Source organism: Excalfactoria chinensis, chromosome 11, assembly GCF_039878825.1.
Source record: "Excalfactoria chinensis isolate bCotChi1 chromosome 11, bCotChi1.hap2, whole genome shotgun sequence".
NCBI classification, from domain to species: Eukaryota; Metazoa; Chordata; class Aves; order Galliformes; family Phasianidae; genus Excalfactoria; species Excalfactoria chinensis.
This window is the reverse complement of record NC_092835.1, coordinates 16,319,201-16,340,446: the sequence shown is the minus strand read 5'-3', so window position 1 is coordinate 16,340,446 and position 21,246 is coordinate 16,319,201. Positions and strand designations below refer to the sequence as shown.

Here is a 21,246-nt window from a genome sequence, read left to right as displayed (position 1 = left end):
GCCGGCAGGGGGCGTGCGCGGGCGGCGGGAGGGGGGCGGCGGCGGCGGCCTAGCAGAGCGGCATCGGGGGGCGGCCATGCCGTACGCCAACCAGCCCACGGTGCGCATCACCGAGCTGACGGACGAGAACGTGAAATTCATCATCGAGAACACCGACCTGGCGTGAGCGGCACCTCGGGGGGGTCCGACCCGGAACCGGCTGAGGGGAGGGGGAGCAGCGGGAGGGCCCCGCAGGGCGGCGGGTGCGCGGGGAGGGCCGAGGCCTGGGTAGGCCGCAGGCGGGGGGGCGGCGGGCAGGGGGAGCTGGGGCAGCCCGCGGCTCCCGGCACTGAACGCAGGTGTTTCTTGCAGCGTGGCGAACTCCATCCGGAGGGTGTTCATAGCGGAGGTGCCCATTATAGGTATCGGTTTCTTTGCTGTTTTGTCCGGCGGTGCTCACGGCCCCTTCAGCCCCGTTCATCCGGCTAGCACCCTGTGCTCAGAGTGCTCTGTTGTTCTCCGTGCCCTTATGAGCCACTCGGCTGTCATAGATGGCTTAGGTTGGAGGGGGCCTTAAAGATCATCGAGCTCCAATCCCTTCCGTATGCTGGGTGCCCTCTATCCAATCGGGCTGCCTGCAGTCCCCTTCAACCTGGCCTTCATCCTCCAGGGATGGAGCATCCACAGCCTCTCTGGGCAGTTGTACCAGGGCCTCGTTGCCTTTAAGTAAAGGATTCCTTACATTTTATCTAAATCTCCCCTCTGTTAGATGAGATCTGTTCCCCCTCATCCAGCTTGTTCTGAGCTCATTTTGTTCTTCCTTGCAGCTATTGACTGGGTCCAGATAGATGCCAACTCCTCCGTGCTCCACGATGAATTCATTGCCCACAGACTGGGTGAGTGCTGGGCACAAGTTGTCTCCAGACTGCTGGAATACCTTTATCACGAGGCTGCTGTTCCTCTGCATTCTCACCCAGCCGTGTGTGTCTCACTGCCCTCCTTCCACAGGTCTCATCCCACTCACCAGCGATGACATTGTGGATAAGATGCAGTATTCCAGAGTGAGTAAAACAAAGAGCCTCAGCTGCTTGTTTTTGTGGCGGGATGCTTGATGGGAAGTCCTACAGATGCTTGCTGAGAGCACTTTGACATAAAGGCTTTGACCCTTGTCTGTCCCAGGACTGCACATGCGATGAATTCTGTCCGGAGTGCTCTGTGGAGTTCACCCTTGACGTCCGCTGCAATGAGGACCAGACTCGGCACGTCACATCCCGTGACCTCATCTCCAACAACCCCCGTGTCATTCCGGTCTGTACAACCTCTGCCTGTCAGCATGCCCCATCCCTGCATTCCCATTGAGGCTGGGGTGGCTGGTGTGTGGGGTATGGACAAAAATGGGCTTTCAGGGACATCTCATACTGCCTTAAATCCTCACTTGGAATCACAGAATCACAGAAATTTTCAGGTTGGAAAAGACCTAGAAGATCATCTAGTCCAACTATTACCAATACTTCCCAGCTAAACCATATTCCTCAACGCAACATCCAAACGTTTCTTGAACACTCCCATGGTCGGTGACTCTACCACCTCCCTGGGCAGTGCATTCCAATGCCTGACTACCCTTTCTGAGAAGAAATACTTCCTAATGTCCAGCCTGAACCTCCCCTGTCGCAGCTTGAAACCATTCCCTCTAGTTCTATCAATGTCTACACGAGAGAAGAGGCCAACCCCCAGCTCACCACAACCTCCCTTCAGGAAGTTATAGAGAGCTATAAGGTCTCCCCTGAGCCTCCTCTTCTCCAGGCTGAACAATCCCAGTTCCCTCAGCCGCTCCTCATAAGGCCTGTGCTCCAGACCCCTCACCAGCTTCGTAGCCCTCCTCTGAACACGCTCCAGGGCCTCAATGTCTTTCTTGCAGTGAGGGGCCCAAAACTGAACACAGTACTCAAGGTGCGGCCGCACCAATGCCGAGTACAGGGGGACAATTACCTCCCTGTTCCTGCTAGTAACAGGGCGGTTGGTTCTGAAAAGCAGGAACGCCGTCTGCATGTAGGTTCCCCTCTGTTACCTGTTTGCAAGGTGGCAGGGGGTGGCATTCTCCATGCAGAGCCTCATCAGGCTGCCAGGATCTAGGAGCTGAAAGGGCTTGGTGCCAGCAGTCAATTTCCCTCTCAGAATCCCTAATGCTTCTCAGCCTCTCCACCTCTTCCTTCAGGTCAACTACAAGGCTGAGCAAGTAGTTCACCTGGTCACATCGTACACAATCACTGCCTCCCTCACCCAGCACTGCAAGGGCCAGGCTCTGGCACTCAGTACAGCCAGAGACCTGCACACCAGCATCTCGGGTTAGGGGCTTGGTCTGGGTATCTTCAGACTTTCTGGTGGCAGCCTTCCTTTCAGGCATGTGCAGGACCTCAGTCTGGGTCTCCGCAGTCTTCTTGGCTGCTGCCACCCTTTTCTGAGGGCATGGGACCCTTGTCTGGGCCTCCTCAGTATTTCTGGCAGCAGCCTTCCGCCGGGGCACGACCATGGCTAAGGAGAATACTTACCAGCACTGAAACCTGGAACAGGAAGTCCCGAGGTGCACAGTCCCCAGCTCCTCCTCTCTGTCTCAGGTGGTCTCTCTGTTTCCTCTCTGTCTCTGTGCCGTTTTAAATCCCCCGCCGTTGCCTGGCAATGCCCACACGCTGCGTCAGCGGCTCCCGCGAGGACTGCCAGGCTGCTCCTGTAGCTCGGGGGTTCCCTGCTTGAAGGAATCGCCCGAGATCCCCCTTGTACCACGCGGTCAGTCTCTGCTGATCGGTCCGGGATGGCTCCGAGTCAGGCGACTTCGGCGATCAAAAGGATTATAAAGAATATAATGGAAACACAAAGCAGGAATATTAGCAGAAACAGCATTGTGCGCCATTGTCCTTCTTTCTGTTGTCTCATTCTTCACTTGCTGTCTGATGACATCTAAGCCAGTATGGCCTTGTTAAAGCCTTACCCTGCATCCTCGTCTCCTGGGTGAGGCAGCCTATTCATCTTGCCTTGAACACCAGGAGCAGGTGCACTTGTGTCCTCCTGTTGTGCTGCTGCATCCTCCTGCCCGCTTGCTGCCAGGGCTTTGGCAAGGTCAGCCCCTTCAAAAAGCTTGGCAGGAGCTCAGAGGCCCCCAGCTTTCTGATTCTTGGCTCTCGGAAAGGCAAGGTGTGAGGAGCCTGAGCCAGGGCACTGCTGCCAAATGGCTCTTGCCCAGTCACCTTGGGGAGGGTTGGCAGAGCCAAAGCAGAGCAGATGCAAAGGGACTTTGTGGAGAACGTTTGAAAAAGCTGTCAGCTGGAGAGGCCCTGCTCTGAGTCCGCATCCAGGGGTCACCACAGCCCAGGAGCTGCTTCTGGTGGTGAAGTTTGTTCCGGAGTGCCTAATTAAAGCAATAAATAGAGCTTGATGTCTCTTGCTTCAGCTGTGGTTGTATGAGTGCCATGCATCCTCTTCCAGCAGTATCACAGGCAACTCTGAACTGCTGCAGAACCAAACAGCAGCAGTGGGCACAGGTTGTGACCCTCTCTATCCTGTGGGAGAGAACAGTCTGGTGGAGCAGGACATCACAAGCTGAGTTGCAGTAGTCTAAATAGCCCCAATTTCCATTAAATAGGGTGGACTGCATTTGTTGCTGTAAGTCATTCTGCAGCACCGCTCTGCAGTCTTATTGTAGTAGGTAATGCAGTCTGTGAGGTTGGCATTCTCATTGGTTTCCTTGCTTTTGTCCTCCTGCAGGTAACATCTCGGAGCAGAGACAACGACCCCAATGACTACGTGGAGCAGGATGGTGAGTGGCATTCAGCAGGGAGTAAGAACTGCAGGAGGAAATGGGTTTTCCTCTTAGTCTCTCTGAACTCATCCTTCATTTACTAGTTGTGTAAACCTGGAACTGACATCCAAAACTGGCAGTTGAGAGTCACCAACATCAGAGGGGTTAGCATTTTGTTATTAAACAAATGGCCTGTGTCATAGGACATTGCACTCTCCACTGTTGAGAGCTTAGAGAACAAAAATGCTGAGTACTGCAGCATGTACTTGGGGGCCTATACTGTGCTTTTGGGCATGCCTGCAACTTTTGTACTCAGCAAGATGTTCCCTAGCTGCTCTGTGAACATAGAGCCCCTCTAAGAATCCAGGCAAGTCGTGGCTTCTGGTGACATCTTCCTGGGCACTAAGAATTCCTGCCTTTTCCCTTGTGTGATCCTGCATTCATTTCTTCTCATCAGCCTTCCCACAATGGCATGTGCTTTTCTGTAGACATCCTGATTGTGAAGCTGCGGAAGGGCCAGGAGCTGAAGCTGAGAGCCTACGCCAAGAAGGGCTTTGGCAAGGAGCACGCCAAGTGGAACCCCACAGCAGGTGTAGCCTTTGAGTACGACCCAGACAACGCACTGAGGCACACGGTGTACCCCAAGCCAGAGGAGTGGTACGTCATGGTTGACTAAAGCATATGGTCAGGCTGGCCCTGTTTGGGGTGAGAGATGTAGCCTTAAGGCCAACCTACAATATCCAGTACAATAGCAGCTGTAGAACTTCAATCTGCCACTCAGGTGCTGCTGAACCTAATCACTGGGCTGTCTCTTCGTTTCACTGCTGTTGACCCCCTGGGATAAACTAAGGCTGCATCAGTCAGGAAGGACTTGACAAAGTTTCCCAGGTGGCACTTAGTTTCCCCAAGGCCCTGAAGAGCTCCTACACAGCAGTCAGGTGCTGTGTGTAGGGAGAATGAACAGCACCTGAGTAACGGATAGACCAGCCACGTAAAGCTGATCCATCCACCCACTCATATTAGAACCTGTGCCACAAGAAAAGCACATGAGGTATTAGTAATTGGCAGTTACTGGAACTGTTACTCACCAACACAGATGAGCTAATTGGAGAGACCAAGAATAGTGACAGCCTGGGCTGTGCTAATTGTGCCCTCGTGGAATTTGTGATCCCAAGCAAAAAAGATACAGTCAAGACGTTGAATTTTAGGAGAGCAGATATGAAGTTTTGTAAGGAAAAAAAAATGGGTGGGACCCCCAAGAAACCATCCTCACTGATAAAGGAGCAGAAGAGAGATGGTGGCTCTTTAGAGCTGTTTTTGTTAGGACTGTATGGGAGATTGGTAATCACAGCCTGAACCTCTGATTAATCAGCTGAGGCAAGTGTGGGGTCAGCTGTGGGAGTTTTCCTTTACTTATTCCTTCTGTACATTTGCTACCATCTGTATATTAATAACCAATACAAAACACAAGAACTCCTAATTCTCATTTATAAAAAAATCAGGTAAGGAAGGCAGGAAACCACAGTGACTGAGTAAGGACCTCCTGGTCAAAGGAAGGAACTGCATAGGCAGCAGAAGCAGGGACACATATCCTGGGAAGAAAAGAGAGATACTGCGCAGGTGTATAGGGATAGACGTAACAGCACAGGGACCAGTGAAATAGGGGGATATGACAGAAAGAGAAGTGCTCACCTGCCTCTGAAATTCCAGGCTCAGAGTAGAAACTCCAGGAGATCTCCAACCAGAGATCCTTCCCCAGTGGCAGTCAGCCCTTAAATGGGGGGGTCTAAGAGAGGTGCAGCTGGGCCTGTGCTGCCAGGGCTGAGCGGGTCCTTTTCCCAGGTGATCAATCAGTGGTTGAGGCTGGGACTCAGCCGTTACTGTACAGCTGGGAAAGCTGAGGAAGACGGGGACTTGGCTGGATAGCCATATTCAAAGAGTTACAGTCAACACAGTGTCCAAGCAGAAAACAGTACAGCTTTGAGGCAAAGGGATGGGACTAGGTGATCTTGAAGGGTTCCTTTGAAGCCAAACCATTGTATGGTTATGTCATTTCAGCCCAGGGCATCATTTGGATCACTAAGCATCTCTTTTTCTTGTACAAACTCAAGTCACAGTGACCATCCAGCAGACATGTTGCCATTGAGCATGCTGGAGCCAGCAGCAGAGAGGCACTGGGTGCTTTAGCCAAGGCAGCAGCAAGCAGGAGCTAGGAGGGACAGCAGATGAGCTGCCGTGGCTGCAGGGCAGCAGGCAGAGCTGCACAAGGTCAGGAAGACCTCGATGCAGGAGCAGGATTTGGTGCAGGGACTGCAGTAACCGGGGGGGAACGGAAGCCTGAGCAGAGCTGCAGCTGGACAAGAGGCTGTGCAGCAGAAGGGGCTCAGCAGGCTTTCCTCCTGCCCAGGCCCTGCATTGCCAGGCTTGACTCCAAAAATGCCTGTTGTTCTTCCCCACTGTCCGCTCTGAGCCCACACACTCAAACCCATTGCCTTGCTTACATTGCCCCTTGCTAAGGCAGCTCTCAGTAAAGGAGCTGCTGAGAGCAGCATTTAGCCTGTATTCCCCACCTGCCAGGCCTTTTCTGTCACAGGGACTGCCCAGATTCTGAGATCTGCCCACAGCAATCCCAGGCTGTTTTCACTGATGGAAGGAGCAAACCCCAAAGCTTGGCTTTGATGGGCTCTGTAGGACACCTCCATGGTCCGGTTCAGTCAGTCTGGGTGGGGGTGGGCCAAGCAGGTTGCTGCTCTGCATTATCTCTATCATGAGTACATCAGAAGTGTTGGTGTGCAGGACTGGCCTCTGTCACCATCACTTTGGGGGCGGAACTGGAGAGTTTTGTCGTTGCCAAACGGTTCATGGCAGGTAAATTGCACCGCAATTGGGTTGATGGTCTGGGTTGTTGGCTGGGTGGTTGCGGAGCAGGAACGTCTCTGTGATGTGGAATTTCAAATCAGGATTTGAAGTAATTTTAGGCTTCGTTGTGGTGCCGCAAAAACTCTCTGGTTTAATTTCTGTAATGCTGGATGTTAAGAAGTGACAGGCTGAACCCGCGTCCCTCTGCAGCGAGGCGTTACCCGTCTGGGTGGCCCAAGGCAGCGCTGATGCAGATTCCTTTGGTGGCAGACTGGGCTGTGTCCTCATGAGCCTGGCGTTGTGTGCAGTAAGATGGGTACCTGGAAACAGCTCTGGAGAGGTTCTTGACAAAGTCTGTGTCAAAGCGAGAAGGACCTAAAGAAATGGTGATTGCTGCTGGAGCTGTGTGTTTCCTGATGATAATGGGTTTCTTTCCAAGTTCATCTTGCTCCTAGTGAAGACAATACAGAGACAGATGCCTCTGCTATCCAAGGATAGTTATTGTTTTGGTTTTGGTTTTGAGGCTGCTGGCAGAGCGCTGGAATGCAGCTGGACTCTCAAAGCAGACGTCACGGTGAAAAGAGGTTCAATCTCTGCCCTGCTTTCAGTAATGGATGGCATGGCAAGTCACGTGAAGGCTCATGAGTGCTTCATCTTTCCCAGCAGTTTGGTGCAGGTGGAGGGTTTGGTTGGAAAATGCAGTTTTATTGAGGAGCACTGATGACAGGACATGATGATCAGCCTTTCTTGGTGTCACTGGGTCTGAGGGAGGCTGGCAGGAGACTGTGGTGGGCATGGAATTTCCTATGCTGGCTTCTCATGCTGCTCAAGGTGGAGGAAATAGAAAAGGCTTCATTACTTTGAACTTGTTGATTTGATCCAATGCTGACCTTCCCCACTCTCTGATTCCAGGCCCAAGAGTGAATACTCGGAGATCGATGAGGAGGATGCTCAGGCTCCATACGACCCCAATGGGAAGCCTGAGAGGTAGGAAGCTGGATGTGCTGCTGGGAGGTGGGGGATGGAGCTGGGTGCACTGCATTTGCTGTTGGTGTGAGTCGGATGTGCTGCTGCTCCCTGGAAAGCAAGGCAGGAGCTGCAGTTTAACTGGTGATGTGCAAGTTTTGCCAGATGATGCCTGGCAAGTTTTGCCCTCTGGGTGACTCTTCAGAGTTCCTGTTACCAGGTAGAGCATTGCAATGTCTGGTCAAGTGTCTTAGGGTGATGTTGAAGACACCGATGTCATCAGCACTATTATTCACCCGCGTGAGTCTCTCATGCTCTGATTGCTGCTGCTGCCCTCTCTTCCAGGTGATATGTGTTGCAGGAGTGCCTGCAGCCAGACAGCCAGCCTTAGCTTCCCCGTGCAGCTTTCACATCACATAGCTGAGCAGAGAAAACCTCACAAGAGCTCTTGCATTTTGGAAGGTCCTGAGGGCTGCTATGAGCTCCATGGGAATCTGTGGCTGCTGTTGTAGCAGGGCAGTGCTGGCTCATGCCCAGAGGGGAGCTCAGCAGTGCTGGTAGCCGGAGCTCCCAGCACATCTCCCTGTGGTGGGTCCTGGTGGGTTAGAGCTGCTGTGTGGGTGCTCTCTGGTTTTGCACCTCCACACAGAACACTTGGTAACTTTCTCCCTGACTTGTAACCTCAGGTTTTATTACAACGTGGAATCTTGTGGCTCTCTGCGCCCCGAAACCATTGTTCTCTCTGCACTGTCTGGCCTGAAGAAGAAGTTGAGTGACCTCCAGACCCAGCTGAGCCATGAGATCCAGAGCGACGTGCTCACTATAAACTGAAGTGGCCCTTTGCAGGAGATTGTCCAGGCAGGAGTGATGCAGAAGGTTCCTGCCTCTGCCTGGCTGCACTCTGGGCTGAGGGATTGTCTTCTCATCTCCCTCTGCTTCTCCTGGTGCAGATCTGCTGGTCAGCAGCACTTCTCTTCCCAGAGAAAGCCATGATGACACGTAGGGTAAAGCAGGAGGAAAGTCTTTGCTGGGTGGGGATGGGCTTTGTCTCTGAGCCCGGAGATTTGGACTGTGGTCACGTAGCATTTGGGACTGGAAGCGTGTACCTCAATTACACAACCCTGTCCTATTTGTATGTGTGTTCCTTAACTGTACTGAATAAAGCCTTAACGCCTGTGTTCAGTCATCCCTGAAAGCTCATCCGGGGCTGCAGGAGGAGATAACACATCATTTAGTTCCCTCCAACAGACATTAACGTAACGAGGCCTGCTTTGGAGGGAGCATTGCTCTGTAACTGCTGATTGCTGCTCTCGAACCTACTAAGGTCTGTGATCTACTGAGGGTGCCAGAACCCCTGCAGCAGGTAGTTCTGGAACTGCCAGGGACAGGACTGTGTTTAAAGCAGATGTTCGAGGCTGGGCTGCTAAGAGGAGGGAGCGTGGAGGGAGGCAGCGTGGCAGGGAGGGTGGACCAGGGAGCCTTAGCTGTGTTTAAGGACTCCTTTGGAGCAGACTGTGCCCTGTGCTGTGTAGTCTGTATGCCATGGGGCTGGGGAGCGTCTGTCACTGGTAACCCCCAGCTGGCAGCTCTGGCTGTGCTTGCAGCATGCAGGGGCTGAGCTGGCTCTGTGCTGGGCCACAGCAGTGGCCGGAGGGCTCCAAGAGCTGCACAGTCACCCCTTCTCCCTCAGCACCCAGGATGTGGGACAGGCTCCTCGCTTTGCTGGGCGAGTGTGAGCAGGACTTGCTACGGCCCTCTTCCCTTCTCAGCTCTTGCAGGGCTTCATTTGGAATGTCCTTGCAGGCGCTGGAGGCAGAACAAAGCTCTGAGCCAAACGCTGCCTGTAGCACGAGGAAATCTCCCCTGCTCAGCATTTTCGGCTCTCTGGCATGCGATGCTCCAACATGGACTTCCCGAGCAGCACGTTTGGATGGAACAGACAAACAGGAAGGGTGGATAAGGGTTGTTTATTCATTGAGCAATTCCTTAAAAAAGAAAAAAAAGAAAAAAAAAAAAAAAGAAAAAAAAAAGAAGAAATAAAGAAAAAAAGAAGAAGAAGAAAAAAAAAACCCTAATATTTTTTTGGTCATAAATATGAAATCTTTTCCAGATGAAACGTGCAGCCAGGAAAAGAGCAGGTTACACCCATGGCCAGAGGGCGGCCAGTGCCCAGGGCCCCATATGCACCCGCAGCTCCCCAGCCCCATCCACAAGCTACACAGACCCAACACACAGTATTTACAGCCCACAGACCACAGAGGTTCCCACATCATCACAACGCTCCCTGCTCCCAAAGCACCCACCTGGAGCTTTCAGGGAGGAAATCAAACCACCGACCAACCAAAGCAGACCGAAAGAAGAAAGAAACACCGAGAGTTGTACTGCAATAAAAAGATAGCCCTTCTAAAGGAGTTCAATAAATAGGAGAACTAGAAAATCAATTGCTTTTTCAGTCCGGTCCATTAAGCCCAGCTCCCCTGTGCGAGGTCCTTCACCTGCTCCCACCGCTCCCCGACGGCTGCTACTGGCCACAGTCAGTGCCTGGGTCGCCCCTGGCAGATGGGCACGGTGGTGGCACGTGTGTGGGGTCAGGGTACGAAGCTCAGCCCCCATCCCAGCCCGAGGCCTCGGTGTGGAAGGACAACCAGTTCCTCTTGGGACATCCCAATCCTGCAGCGCTCTGAGCTCTCTGCAATGTGAGCTGGGCGCAGCCCCACGGCCGGGCAGTGCCGTCCTTCCTTCCTACCTGCAGGAAACTGGCCGAACCTCTTCGCCCCCACCTCGTTTCCATCTCCCAACCCAAGGGCCAAAAGAGCTCTTGGAGCATCTCCTCTTCCTGAGGTCTCCTTGGGGGCGATAACTTCCACGTGAGAAGGAAATATCTGACTGTATAATATGGATACGCAATATATACTTGAAGTCACTGAGCGCAGCAAGCCGTCGCCTCCTGGAGCTTCAGGCTGGGCTGCAGGGCCCGGAGGATGCCCTGATACCATCTCCCTGCTGCAAAGGGCTCTGCGGCTTCCCAGGGCCTGGACACCCCCAGAAAGGAAGGAAGGGGCTGCGGAGCACCCCCCATCATGGGGATGAGGTGTGCTCCCTGATCTCAGGTTGGTCACCGCCGGGGGGCTTTGGCTTCAGCAGGATGAACCTGTCGAGGAGGTCGGAGTCCGAGCCGGCCTGAGCGCCCGCATAGGGCTCACCTGGGGACAGAGCACAGCGTGGGGATGGCTGAGGGGCTGCGGGACCCCTGCGGGGCCCTGGGGACACTCACCGGCGTAGCTGGAGGACTCGGCCATGTTCTGCGAGCCGGTGATGTGGTGCCAGTAGGCGCTGCGGGGCAGCATGGTGGTGGGCGTGCAGGGGTAGGAGAAGGGCTCACTGCCCTTGTTCAGCAGCTGGGGGTGAGCATGGCACACGCATGAGCCCACCCTGCGGGGCACAAGCCGCCCCGGGTGACCCACCATGGGCTGTGCCTCACCCTGACGTTCTTCTCCATCTCCAGCAGGACCCGCTTGTGCTGCTCGGCGATGGCCAGCGTTGCGCTGTGCACGCGCTGGTAGATCTGCTCCCCTTCCTGCGTCTGGAAGGTGTAGAGACCCTCTCCTGCATCACACATCCTATGGGGTCGGAGCAGAGGGGCGTTACAATGGCACGGGGTGGGCCAGGCTGCAGCACAGCCCCCCAGCACCCACGGGTGCCCTTCCCAGCCGGCATCATCCCACAGCCGGCCCTGCCGCCCCCTCCCCTCGCGCCGGGCATGGTGAGTCAGCGGAAGCCATAGGGCCGGGATGAAAGGAAAGATCATGTTTCTTCCCCTCTGGAGCTGGTAATTAGCAGGAAAGTTCCTAATATAGCCAGGCCTGGCGGAGCCTAAGCAGCTCCCCCCGTGGCTCCTGCAGGGCTGGGTGCGTGGGTGGCCCCGGGAAGGGCCCGGAGCGGCCCTACAGCTATGGGGCACCCTATGGCGGCCCTCCGCCTGGCGTCAGGCCTGGGGGGGACGCTGGGTGTGCCCGGCCCCGTCTCACCGTCCCGCCTCGAAGGTGAAGCGCGTGGCGTCGCGGCCGTAGCGGCGCAGGGAGCAGAGGGGCCAGGAGAGCAGCTTGAGGCGCGGGTTGTGCGTGTCCCAGAGGTAGATGTTTTCGTGGGTGATCTGCAGCTTGCACTCGCCGTACACGTCCAGGTTGGGGCAGGGGAGGAGGAACACGTTGAACCGGTCTGGGAAAAAAAAGAAAAGAAATAAAAAAAAATAAGAATAATTCAGCAAAGAAAACACCCAGAAAAGCCCCCAATCTCAGTAGGGCTGCAGTGGGGATGAGCCCGGTGCCCCACATCGTGCTCACCCGTCTGCTCGCACTGCACGCCGGCCGCCAGCAGGTCAGGCTCCCCCAGGCTGATATCATTGAGACGGGCACCCAAGCACTCCACCGACAGCGCCTTGTACCACTCCTCGGCCTCCAGCTCTGCAAGGCACACAGCGTGGCAAAGCGGGGTCCCACAGCCCGGCATGGCCCAGCCCGCAGCGTCACCCCGTACCCGAATCGCAGGTGAAGGTACGTGTGGAGTCGTCGGTGAAGACGATGGCCACCGCCTGCCTCTTGGTCTCCTTGGGCAGCCGCGTGATGCACTTGACGTTGCTGATCTCGGTCACCTGGAGGGGTGGCACGGTGTCACCGGGGCGGTGCTGGGGGGGGGGGGGGAGGGGATGCATGGCACCCCCTGGCCGTGGCTGCTCACCTTGGGGCAGGCCCGCAGGCACGCAGCCTTCTCATCTGGGTACTTCTCCAGGCGCTGTGGCCCTTTGCTGGAGGATTTGCGGAAGACGAGCCAGCACCGCCGGTAGATCTGCGGGCAGAGATGGGCCGTGCGTCCCCCTCCCCTGCAGAACAGCTCTGTCCCCACCAACCCTATGGGATTTCCACACCTGGGAGCAGAGGAACCCCAGGTATGGGTGGCGCTTGCTATCCCTTGGCTTCCCCATCCCCGAGTCAGGGATGCCCATGGGGTCCACTGCTCCCTTGCCATCATCCTGGGGACAGAAGAGGACGCTGGGCTCTGGGCAGCCCCAGTGTCCCTGCATGCAGCCCCCTGAGGCCATCACAGACCCCGCACATCCCCGTCCCACTGTCTGCCCCCACCGCATCCCCATCCCCTAACCCTGCAGGGGTGATGAGACCACTGTGTCCCCCCTCCCGCCCCCCCCCCACCCCACCCCACACTCGTTCTTTGTTCTCCCTAATTAGCGTGAAATTACCCAGCATGCTCCGAGCAGTGGAGGTGGGTGGGGGGCTGGCCCCACTCCCCCCTCCGTAGGGGCTGTACCCCCCATTTTGCAGCTGGTGTGCGGCATCCCCCCCCCCCCCCTCCAGCGCTGCTGGGAGCAAAGGGAAACCGAGGCACGGCACTCAGCGGGATGGCTCAGCAAGCAACAAGTGCCCCCTCCCCCCCATCTGCACGCAGACCCAAAGTAATGCTTTTTTTCACCCAAAATGCCAGGGACGAGGAATGCCGTGAGAGGAAACGCGGATGGATCCCCGGCCACGTCGCCTCTCACGGCATTTGGAGCCCAAGGAGCATCCCCCTCCCTCCCCCCCGCCGCCCCCACTCACTCACCCCCAGCTTTCTGCTCTTCATCCTCACGTAGCCTTGCTTGATGATGTCGTTAAAATTCGTAGCCATGGCGGAGCCCGGCCCCCCCCCCCCTTCTCCTCCTTCCTCTTCCTCCCTCCTTCACCTGCGCTCCCGTTTCACCGCCGCCTCCGCCCCGGCTTTGTCTCGGCGGCGTCCCCCATCCTCTCCCCGCTGCCACGGGTTCCCTTCTCGGGAAAGAGAAACGACAGATAGACGGGAGACAGTGACATCTTCCTCCTTCTCTCCTCCTCCTCCTCCTCCTCCTCCCTTCCCTCCGCTGCTGCCTGAACCATCGCAGTGGAACAGTCCGGCGTTAACCCCTGCGCTTCCCCTCCTTCCTCCCGGGCAGCGCAGTGGCTGTGACCAACCACGGTGCCATCAGTAGGGCTCAGAGTTAACACCCCAACCCCTCCGAGGGGGGCACGGGGCCAAAGCGGAGCCATTCACTGCCACACAGCCCCATTCACTGCCGCACGGCCCCATTCACAAGCACCGATGCTGGCTCAGCTCCACCTTTGGTGGCAGTGCTGTGCCAGCCTTCATCTCTCCTCCTCCTCCTTCACATAGGCACAGCAGCAGCCCCGATGCCCCCGGGCTGTCGTACCCATGTCTGCCAAAGGGGACCCACGATCCCACTGCTAACCCCCAGCACCCCATAACTGAGCCCATATCTGAGTCTCAGCCCTAAACCTGAGCCCCATCCATAGCCCCGAGCCCCATCCCCAAGCCCCATCTCCAGCCACATCCCCATGTCCCTGCAGCACCCTGAGCTCTGCTCCCTGTCAGAGTCTCTCGCATCGCAACCCGAAGCCTCGGCAGTAAATAACGCAATTCAAAGGGAGATGAGAAACCAACAGCATTACTCAGAAGACAAACACTGTTGGCAAAGGCAGAAAAGGTGCCGGGGTGCACCCAGCTCCCCCATAGCCACGGCCTACGGAGCAGGGACACCTTCACCAATGGGACCAGAGTCCCCAGGCCACATCCCCGGGGCTACCACCGTCAGCTGTAGCATGGGATAAGATGGGACGGGATGTGATGGGACAGGATGGGCTCAGCTCTGCCTCCGTCCTATCGATGGGGATGGCAGTGCCCTGCCCCCCCCCCCACACTGTGGTCACCTGTAGGGTCCCCATTGCTCTGCTCTCATTGAACCCTGAGTGGGGGCAGGGAGACAGAGATGAGGGAGGCTGGAGGGGACCCGGGGAAGGGGTGCACGTGGTGAACGGGGGGGTGGGGGGGGGTTGGGGGGGGGGTGCTGGCCACCACTCCCATCAGGGATGGAAAAATCTCCGATAGCAGTCACCTAGGAAACAGGCAAGGGATGCTCGGCTATCGGGCTCCACGCTGCGTTCCCAGAGCCCCCCCCCCGGTCCCCGTTACCCCCGCAGCCCCCCGACACGTGTCAGCCCCCGCAGCCCCAACCTTACCCGACCCCACCGCTGCAGGCGGCTGCCCCGGCGTTGGGCGCTGCGAGCACGGCAGCCGCGAGGCCACGCCCCCAAGCGTAAACCACGCCCCCAATCACAAGCCACGCCCACCGGCCGGTGCGTGGCCACGCCCACCGCGAGGACATCACCGTGCGGGGCTGTCCGGAGCGCCGCGGGTCGGACCGTCGGTGTCCTGCAGGGTCTCATGTCACCCCTCGGACACGGGCCGTGTGCCTCCCCATGCCCGCAGAATGAATCGATGCTCGCTGCAAACGAAGGTCATTAAAAAAGGAAGCGAGAGCCGGAGAGAGCCGTGCCTTCAGCCCATCCATTAAATGCAAGGCAAAGCCATGAGCTCATCGCTGTGTTAATTTTTAATGAGATCCTGTCTGAGCTGCTCTGCGGCTCCTGGGCTGCAGGGCACACACAGCCTGGGCTCAGCACTGGAGCAGCCCCAGGGCCCCACAAACCCCCCCCAGCCCCAGGGACACCTCACTGAGCCCCCTGCTGTCCCCTTTGTGGCTGCTCTTCTGGCCTAAAGACACCAACAGAGCCGGAACCCCACTGCGTTCGGTGTTTATAATATAAAAAGTCATATAAAAAATCCATCCGTACAAATTATATATATATATATATATCAAATAGTGGGCAGGACAGGCTGGCAGGCTGCAGGTTCAGCCTGCTCGGCTCAGCCCCACTCTCTGCTGCAGGCTTCCTCCTCCAGGCTGATGCTCAGAGCCACTCAGGTGGCCAAGGGGTATCAGTTCAAGAGGTGCAGGCAGCGAATGTGGGACATCCCCTGGTAAGTTCCTCCCTGCTGCCCCGTGCCTCAGTTTCCCCATCCACAGCGAGGTCACGGCACAGGGGATGCGGTGCAAAGCAGTTCGGGATGAACCCAGTGACGACAGGCACTTGTTGGCAGGGAACCACCACGGGATGTCCCCACGGCCCCGGACTTTAGGGCACCTGGATCTGCAAGTCCTCATCCTCATCGGGGTCGCTGGTGCCATCCCCGGGGTCGTCGGGGCCGAAGCGAGCGCTGCGCATCTTGCCAAAGAGCGGGGTGCTCTGCTGCCTCCTCAGCCTGCAAGAGAGAGCTGCTGGAAGAGGGTGGCCCCGATCCCCCCCCGGCCCATGGGATATCCTGCATTCTCCCCATGGAACGCCCTAAAAAACCCTTCCTGAGCACGGTAGTGGGAGGGGAACGGCGCCAGTGCTTTTAGCTCTTTGCTTGCTCCCACATTAAAATTCATCAGCAAAGATTGATGGGGAAAATTGGAAAGGAGGGCCTGGGATGATGGTGGGGATGCGGCTCTCCCATCCCTCCCCGCTCGTTCAGTGTGTTTTACTGGCAAGCATGAATTATTTAGGGTGAGCGTGCGGGGAGGCTGCAGGGGCAGGGAGGGGGGGAAGACGAAGCCTCCATTATTCCTCTATGATTTAATGAAGATGTCCCAATAAAACAAAGGAAGATTATAAAAACAAACTCCCCGAGCGCCTCCCGGAGACGCTCCGGAGCAGAATCGATTTCTCTCACGGCCATTTCATCTCTTTATGGCTGGAGAAGCAACGTGAAGCCAGAGAAAAGTTTAGAGGAGCGATAAAACTGAGACCCATTCCTGCCTCCCTGTAGGCTCAGGCAGTGCCACCTGGGGACAGGGACAGCTGAGTGGCTCCATGGATGTGCTGGGGGCACTCAGGCCCTATGGACTGGGGAGACAGTAGGAAGGGACAAGCGCAGGGAGCCCATGAGCCCACCCATGGGTCACTCACCGGGACTGCAGGTGCTCCAGCTGCACCTGGAAGCTCTCACTCTGCTCTGTCTGCTCATCCAGCGACCGCTGCAGCTTCCGTGTCTGGTTGTGGGCCTCGTCCAGCTGCAGGAGGTGATGGGAACGGAGTGGTTGGCACCGAGCAGAGCCACTCTGCTCCCAAAGCACCCACCTGCAGGGACTCACCTCGTCCTCGGCCTGAGCCAGCTCCTTCTTCAGCTCCTCCACCCTCAGGCGCAGCTTCTTCACCTCACCCTCGTGCTGCTCCACGCGGCGGTTGGCATGGGCCAGCTCGGCCATCTTCTCCTGGTACTGCTTCTTCAGCTTGGCATGGACGTGCTTCAGGTCTGCCAGCTCCTGCAGGGACACGGGGCTGAGCACGCCTTCCCTACAGCCCCTTCTGCTCCCAAGGACCTCTCCCACTGCCCCCTGTAAAAGAGGAGCCTCCACCTCCATGGACTGCCACCCCCTACACAGTATCACATGAAGGTTGGAAGAGACCTCTCAGATCAAGTCCAACCATCGAGCCATCACCACCATGCCCACTAAACCACAGAGAGATCTCCCAGAGCACCAAGTCCAACCATCAACCAACTCATCACCGCTGGCCCTAAACAGAACTGCAGAATCATTAAGGTTGGAAGAGACCTCTAAGATCCCCATGCCCAACCCCAACCCACCCTTGTGAAACCCTGTCCCTAAGTGCCACCTTTCCACGTTTCTTGAACACAAGGTGAGGGCAGAGTTTGGGATGGGGGAGGTCCTGGAGGACACTGCTACAGCAACACGGGGCACGCAGGGACCCAGGGCTCCCTGGAGGAGGTGGCACTGGGTCTGGATCGCCCCTCGTACCTTGTTCTTCTCAAAGAGCTCAGCCTGGATGGTTTTGAGGTCGGTGTCCAGGGCACTGGCCGTCTGACGCCGTTTGCGAGCCAGCACCTCCTCCAGGTCCTCGATCTGTGCCCGCAGCTTCTTGTTCTCCCTCTCCAGGTTGAGCTTCTCTGTCTCCAGTCGCTCCCGCCGGCCCCACTCGGCTGCATTCTCTGCCTGCAGCCGCTCCATCTGGGCAGGGGATGCAGGGTAACAGCAGGCTCCCCCTGCTATTCTGCGCCCTCCCTTTTCCTATGGGGATGCCCCCCACTGCCCGGCCTCACCTCCATGCGCAGCTCTGCCAGCTTCTTGTCCATGCTGGAGCGAGCACCCAACTCGTCCTCCAGGTCCTCTGAGATGCGTCCCAGCTCGTCCTGGTGGATCTCCTTGAGGATGTTCAGCTGCAGGGGGACAGAGGCGGGCAGTGAGCGCCCACCCACCACCACTCGAGCTGTCCCCACAGTCTCCCTCAGGCTGGAGGGACGCAGCCCTATCACCACATCACCTCTACCAGTGCCTGGAGTCTCCATACTTCCAGGTAAGGACCAGCTGTGGCTGATCAAGACACTAACCCAGGGACATGCCACCCCCTGGAGGTTCCTGGACGCCTTGCTCACCTGCTTCATCACCTCCTGCTTGTTCTTGTTGAGCTCCTCATACTTGATCTTCCACTGGCTCAGCTCACCCTCCAGCTTCTCAATGTTCTTGCTGAGCGCCAGCTTGTCCCTGCAGAGAGGCAGCCCTGGTGAGAGCTGGCAGAGCCTCGTGGTGTCCCCTCCTGGGGTGGGACAGCCACCATCCAGGCCGGGTGGCACCCAACCAGTCTGCAGTCCAAAGCACTCACTCCCTCTCTTTGAGCAGCACTTTCTGAGACTCATCCAGCCTCAGCTTCAGGGCAGTGATTTTGGAGGTATCCTCCTCGACGACGCTGACGTCCTCCCAGAGCAGTCGGCTCCTTTCCTGCCGTGAGAAGGAGCTCCGTGTGCCCGCAGTGCTGCGCTGCTCCCAGCTGTCGGCGCCCTCCTGTTTGCCCTTCAGGATGTTCTCCATCAGCTCCAGCTCCTGAGGTTGCAGCATGGGGAGGAAGGGGTCACAGGTGTGAAGCACAGCTGCCCACAGGGAGGGTGCTGTTGCGGTGGGTGACAACCAGCAGCATCCCCTGTTCCAGCCCCATAGTGTTCCCTCCCTGACTCCATCCTCACTGCACACGTGGATATTTATAAACACAAATGAGATTCCCCCGGAGCCTTCTCCAGGCTGACCAGTCCCGGCACTCTCAGCCTTTCCCAGTAGGAGTGATGCTCCAGACCAAAGGTGATGCTGCTCCTGCTGGTAGCTGACACCCACAGCAAGGTCACCCATACCTCCCATGGCTGGCCTCTCATATCGGCACAGCCACCAGAGAGGTGGGGGTGTCACCGACCCCGGCGGTGTCCCAGGGCCGTGGGGCCGTGGCACTGAGGGATGCAGTCAGTGGGCACGGTGGGCTCGGGGATCTGAGAGGTCTCTCCCAACCTTCACAGTGTCTTTAAGTCCAGAAATTCCCAAGCACAGCTCCATGTGCTGCAGCTGCTCTGTCCCATAGAGGGCAACACTGCCTCTTCATCTTCCCAGCCGGCCCCTCCTGAGCAGCCTCACCCCCATCACCCCAACGAGCACACAGACACCCCCAGCCCCGCTCCCACCCCCCTCACCTTGGCTTTAGGAGGTGCCTCAGCCCCCACGTCCCGCACAGGCTCACTCTCAGGGGCAGCCTCTCCATCGCCGTCACCCTCGGTGCCGCCATCGTGGCCGCGGAGCCGTGCCAGCTGCCGGCCCAGCTGCTGCCGCTCTTGCAGCCCCTCCTGGCGCTCTCTGCGCAGCCCGGCCAGCTCCTTGGTGAGCGCCTCCAGGCGATGCCGCAGCTGCCGCACCTCCTCTCGGGCCCGGTTGCGCTCGGCCCTCACTTTGCTCCACTTCTCCCTCCAGTTGGCCGTGCAGTCGGACCACCAGCGCATCGTCTTCTCCATCTGGGCCGCCCGCGCTCTCGCCTCCTCCAGCTCCCGCAGCCGCAGCTCCTCGCGACCCTCCCAGTCGGCCTCCAGCAGGGCCGGGGGGGGCCCGGGGGACGGAGTCCCACTCGGGGGGGACGGAGGGGACGGAGTGGGGCCCGGCTCGCTCCCACCACCCCGCTCGGGGCCCAGCAGGGCCAGCAACGAGCCGCCATGCAGCTGTGGGGAGCCGGCCAGGCGCGGGGCACCGCTCTGGCTCATGGCGGCCTTCCTAGGGCTGCAGCATCGCTTTCGGTGTCAGCATTGGGGTGTGCACCAAGCCTTGGGGACCTGCGGGAGAGAGGAGCTGTCAGAGGGGGTACAGCCCACGGGGTGAAGCTGTGAAGGGTCCGGAGTGCGGTCCTATGGGGAGAAGAGGAGGTCGGGCACCGCAGTGCTTGAAGGGAGCTCGCATGCAGCAGGGAGCAACTTGGTGCATGAGATGATAGCGACAGGACGAGGGAGCTGGCTTCAAACCAACGGAGGGGAGATGTCGGTAGATGGGAGGAAGAAATCCTTCCCTCAGAGGGCGGTGCGGGGCCGGCACTGCTGCCAGACTGTGGGTGCCCCATCCCTGGAGGTGCCCCGTGGATGGGCAGGGAGGCAGACAGCCTACAGCAGGGCTCGGAGCTCAGCAGGCTGTAAGGTGCCCCCCGGCACCACCGTTCTGTGACTCGGGGTGGGCGCAGCCAGCCGCATGCCGCCCCCCTTCCCACCCCCTTCCCACCCAACACGCGTGGCGCAGCGCGGCCCGGCGGAGCAGAAGCCGCCGCAGCTGAGCGACCCAGCGCCGAGCTCTGCCAAAACGGGAAACCGCGCCAGGAAACCTCAATGGGAGGCGGCAGCGCTCCCTAATGGGATAAGTACAGGCCAGGGGCCGCCCGCCCGCAGCCCGCGGCCCCACAGCGCGCTGCCCACGCGGGGCGGGGGGACCCCACGCGGCCCCCGCTGCGGGACGGGGCGCTGCGGGCGGGAGGACGCGTGCGCGAACTGAGCGCCATGGCGGTGCCACGTCCCGCGCTCGGCGCGCACGGCCCACCCGCGGGCGGAACACGCGCGGAACACTCGGGACCCCCCCGAGGGCCGCCCGCCCCCCGCGCGGCCCCATTGGCCGGAGCTGCCGCCGCTCCGCCGTGACGCGTCGCGCCCGCGGGGCCACCGCATTCCTCCGCTGCCCCCGCGGCGGTGCGGTGCGGTGCTGCGCGGTGCGGTGCGGTGCGGTGCTGCCCGCTGCGCTGCGTCGCGGTTCTCCCCGGTGCGGCGCCGCCCGGCTCGGCCCGGCCCGGTTCGCCCCGTCCCGCCCCGCCCCGTCCCGCCGAAGTTGCCCGAAGTTGCCCGCCCCGCCCGGTGCCGCCCCGCCCGCCTCCTCCCGCCGCCTTCCGCTCACCGGATCCGGTGCGGTGCGCTGCGGGCCGGGGCGCTGCCGGCGGAACGCGCTCCTCCTCCCGCCTCCTCCTCCTCCTCCCCCCGCCGCTCCCCGCCCCCCGGCCCGGGGCGGGCGCTGCCCGAAGCTCCGTGTGCTGCCCCCGGGGGTCCCACGCGCGTTCTCCCCCCCGCGCGTTCCCCCCTTCTCGCGTGGCCCCGCTCGGCTCGCCCGCAGGTCAGGGGTGGGGAAGCGGCTCCCACCGAGCCCTGCAGCCCCGCACCCACCGCTGCTACGGGGTGATGGGGCCCTCCGTCCCCCTGCTGTGCCGTGGGGGTTTCACCTCCCCGGTAGATCCCCGCCCTCCCCGTGGCACGCAGTGCTGCGTTTCGGGGTCCCACCATCCACGGGCTGCGGGCCACCAAAACTCCCTTCTCCTGCCCATTTTCGCGGTGATGTTCTCCCCGGGTATTTCCCTCTTAGCTGGAAGGTTTCCAGCCGACAGCGCTGAACCCCGAGCATCCCCGCTCACCCTTTTCCCACGGGAGATGCT

General features: G+C 58.8%; 3 protein-coding genes across 4 annotated transcripts; 1 reads left to right on the top strand and 2 right to left on the bottom strand.

Moving 5' to 3' along the window:
- The first annotated feature begins 36 nt into the window (after positions 1 to 36).
- On the top strand, positions 37 to 9,585 carry POLR2C (RNA polymerase II subunit C). The gene is made up of 9 exons (XM_072346344.1): positions 37 to 162; positions 352 to 401; positions 807 to 875; positions 988 to 1,040; positions 1,159 to 1,287; positions 3,739 to 3,790; positions 4,261 to 4,429; positions 7,544 to 7,618; positions 8,284 to 9,585. Exons 1-9 carry the CDS (start codon positions 77 to 79, stop codon positions 8,426 to 8,428), a joined length of 828 nt encoding a protein of 275 aa, XP_072202445.1. The 5' UTR covers positions 37 to 76; the 3' UTR covers positions 8,429 to 9,585.
- Positions 9,546 to 13,624, bottom strand: DOK4 (docking protein 4). The gene is made up of 8 exons (XM_072346342.1): positions 13,211 to 13,624; positions 12,335 to 12,442; positions 12,134 to 12,248; positions 11,941 to 12,060; positions 11,626 to 11,815; positions 11,079 to 11,217; positions 10,872 to 10,995; positions 9,546 to 10,800 (listed from the first exon to the last, which is right to left on the bottom strand). Exons 1-8 carry the CDS (start codon positions 13,274 to 13,276, stop codon positions 10,676 to 10,678), a joined length of 987 nt encoding a protein of 328 aa, XP_072202443.1. The 5' UTR covers positions 13,277 to 13,624; the 3' UTR covers positions 9,546 to 10,675.
- A 1,594-nt stretch (positions 13,625 to 15,218) lies between these two features.
- Positions 15,219 to 21,197, bottom strand: CCDC102A (coiled-coil domain containing 102A). Of its 2 annotated transcripts, XM_072346356.1 has the most exons (9): positions 20,718 to 21,197; positions 18,995 to 19,621; positions 18,145 to 18,362; positions 17,918 to 18,026; positions 17,585 to 17,701; positions 17,283 to 17,492; positions 16,617 to 16,787; positions 16,432 to 16,535; positions 15,219 to 15,742 (listed from the first exon to the last, which is right to left on the bottom strand). In XM_072346356.1, the coding sequence occupies exons 2-9, from the start codon at positions 19,550 to 19,552 to the stop codon at positions 15,616 to 15,618; spliced, it is 1,614 nt and encodes a 537-aa protein (XP_072202457.1). In that variant the 5' UTR covers positions 19,553 to 19,621; positions 20,718 to 21,197; the 3' UTR covers positions 15,219 to 15,615. The 2 variants fall into 2 exon arrangements, with proteins under 2 accessions (XP_072202457.1, XP_072202458.1); XM_072346357.1 differs by lacking the exon at positions 20,718 to 21,197 and having other exon boundaries at positions 18,995 to 20,649.
- Positions 21,198 to 21,246: the final 49 nt, after the last annotated feature.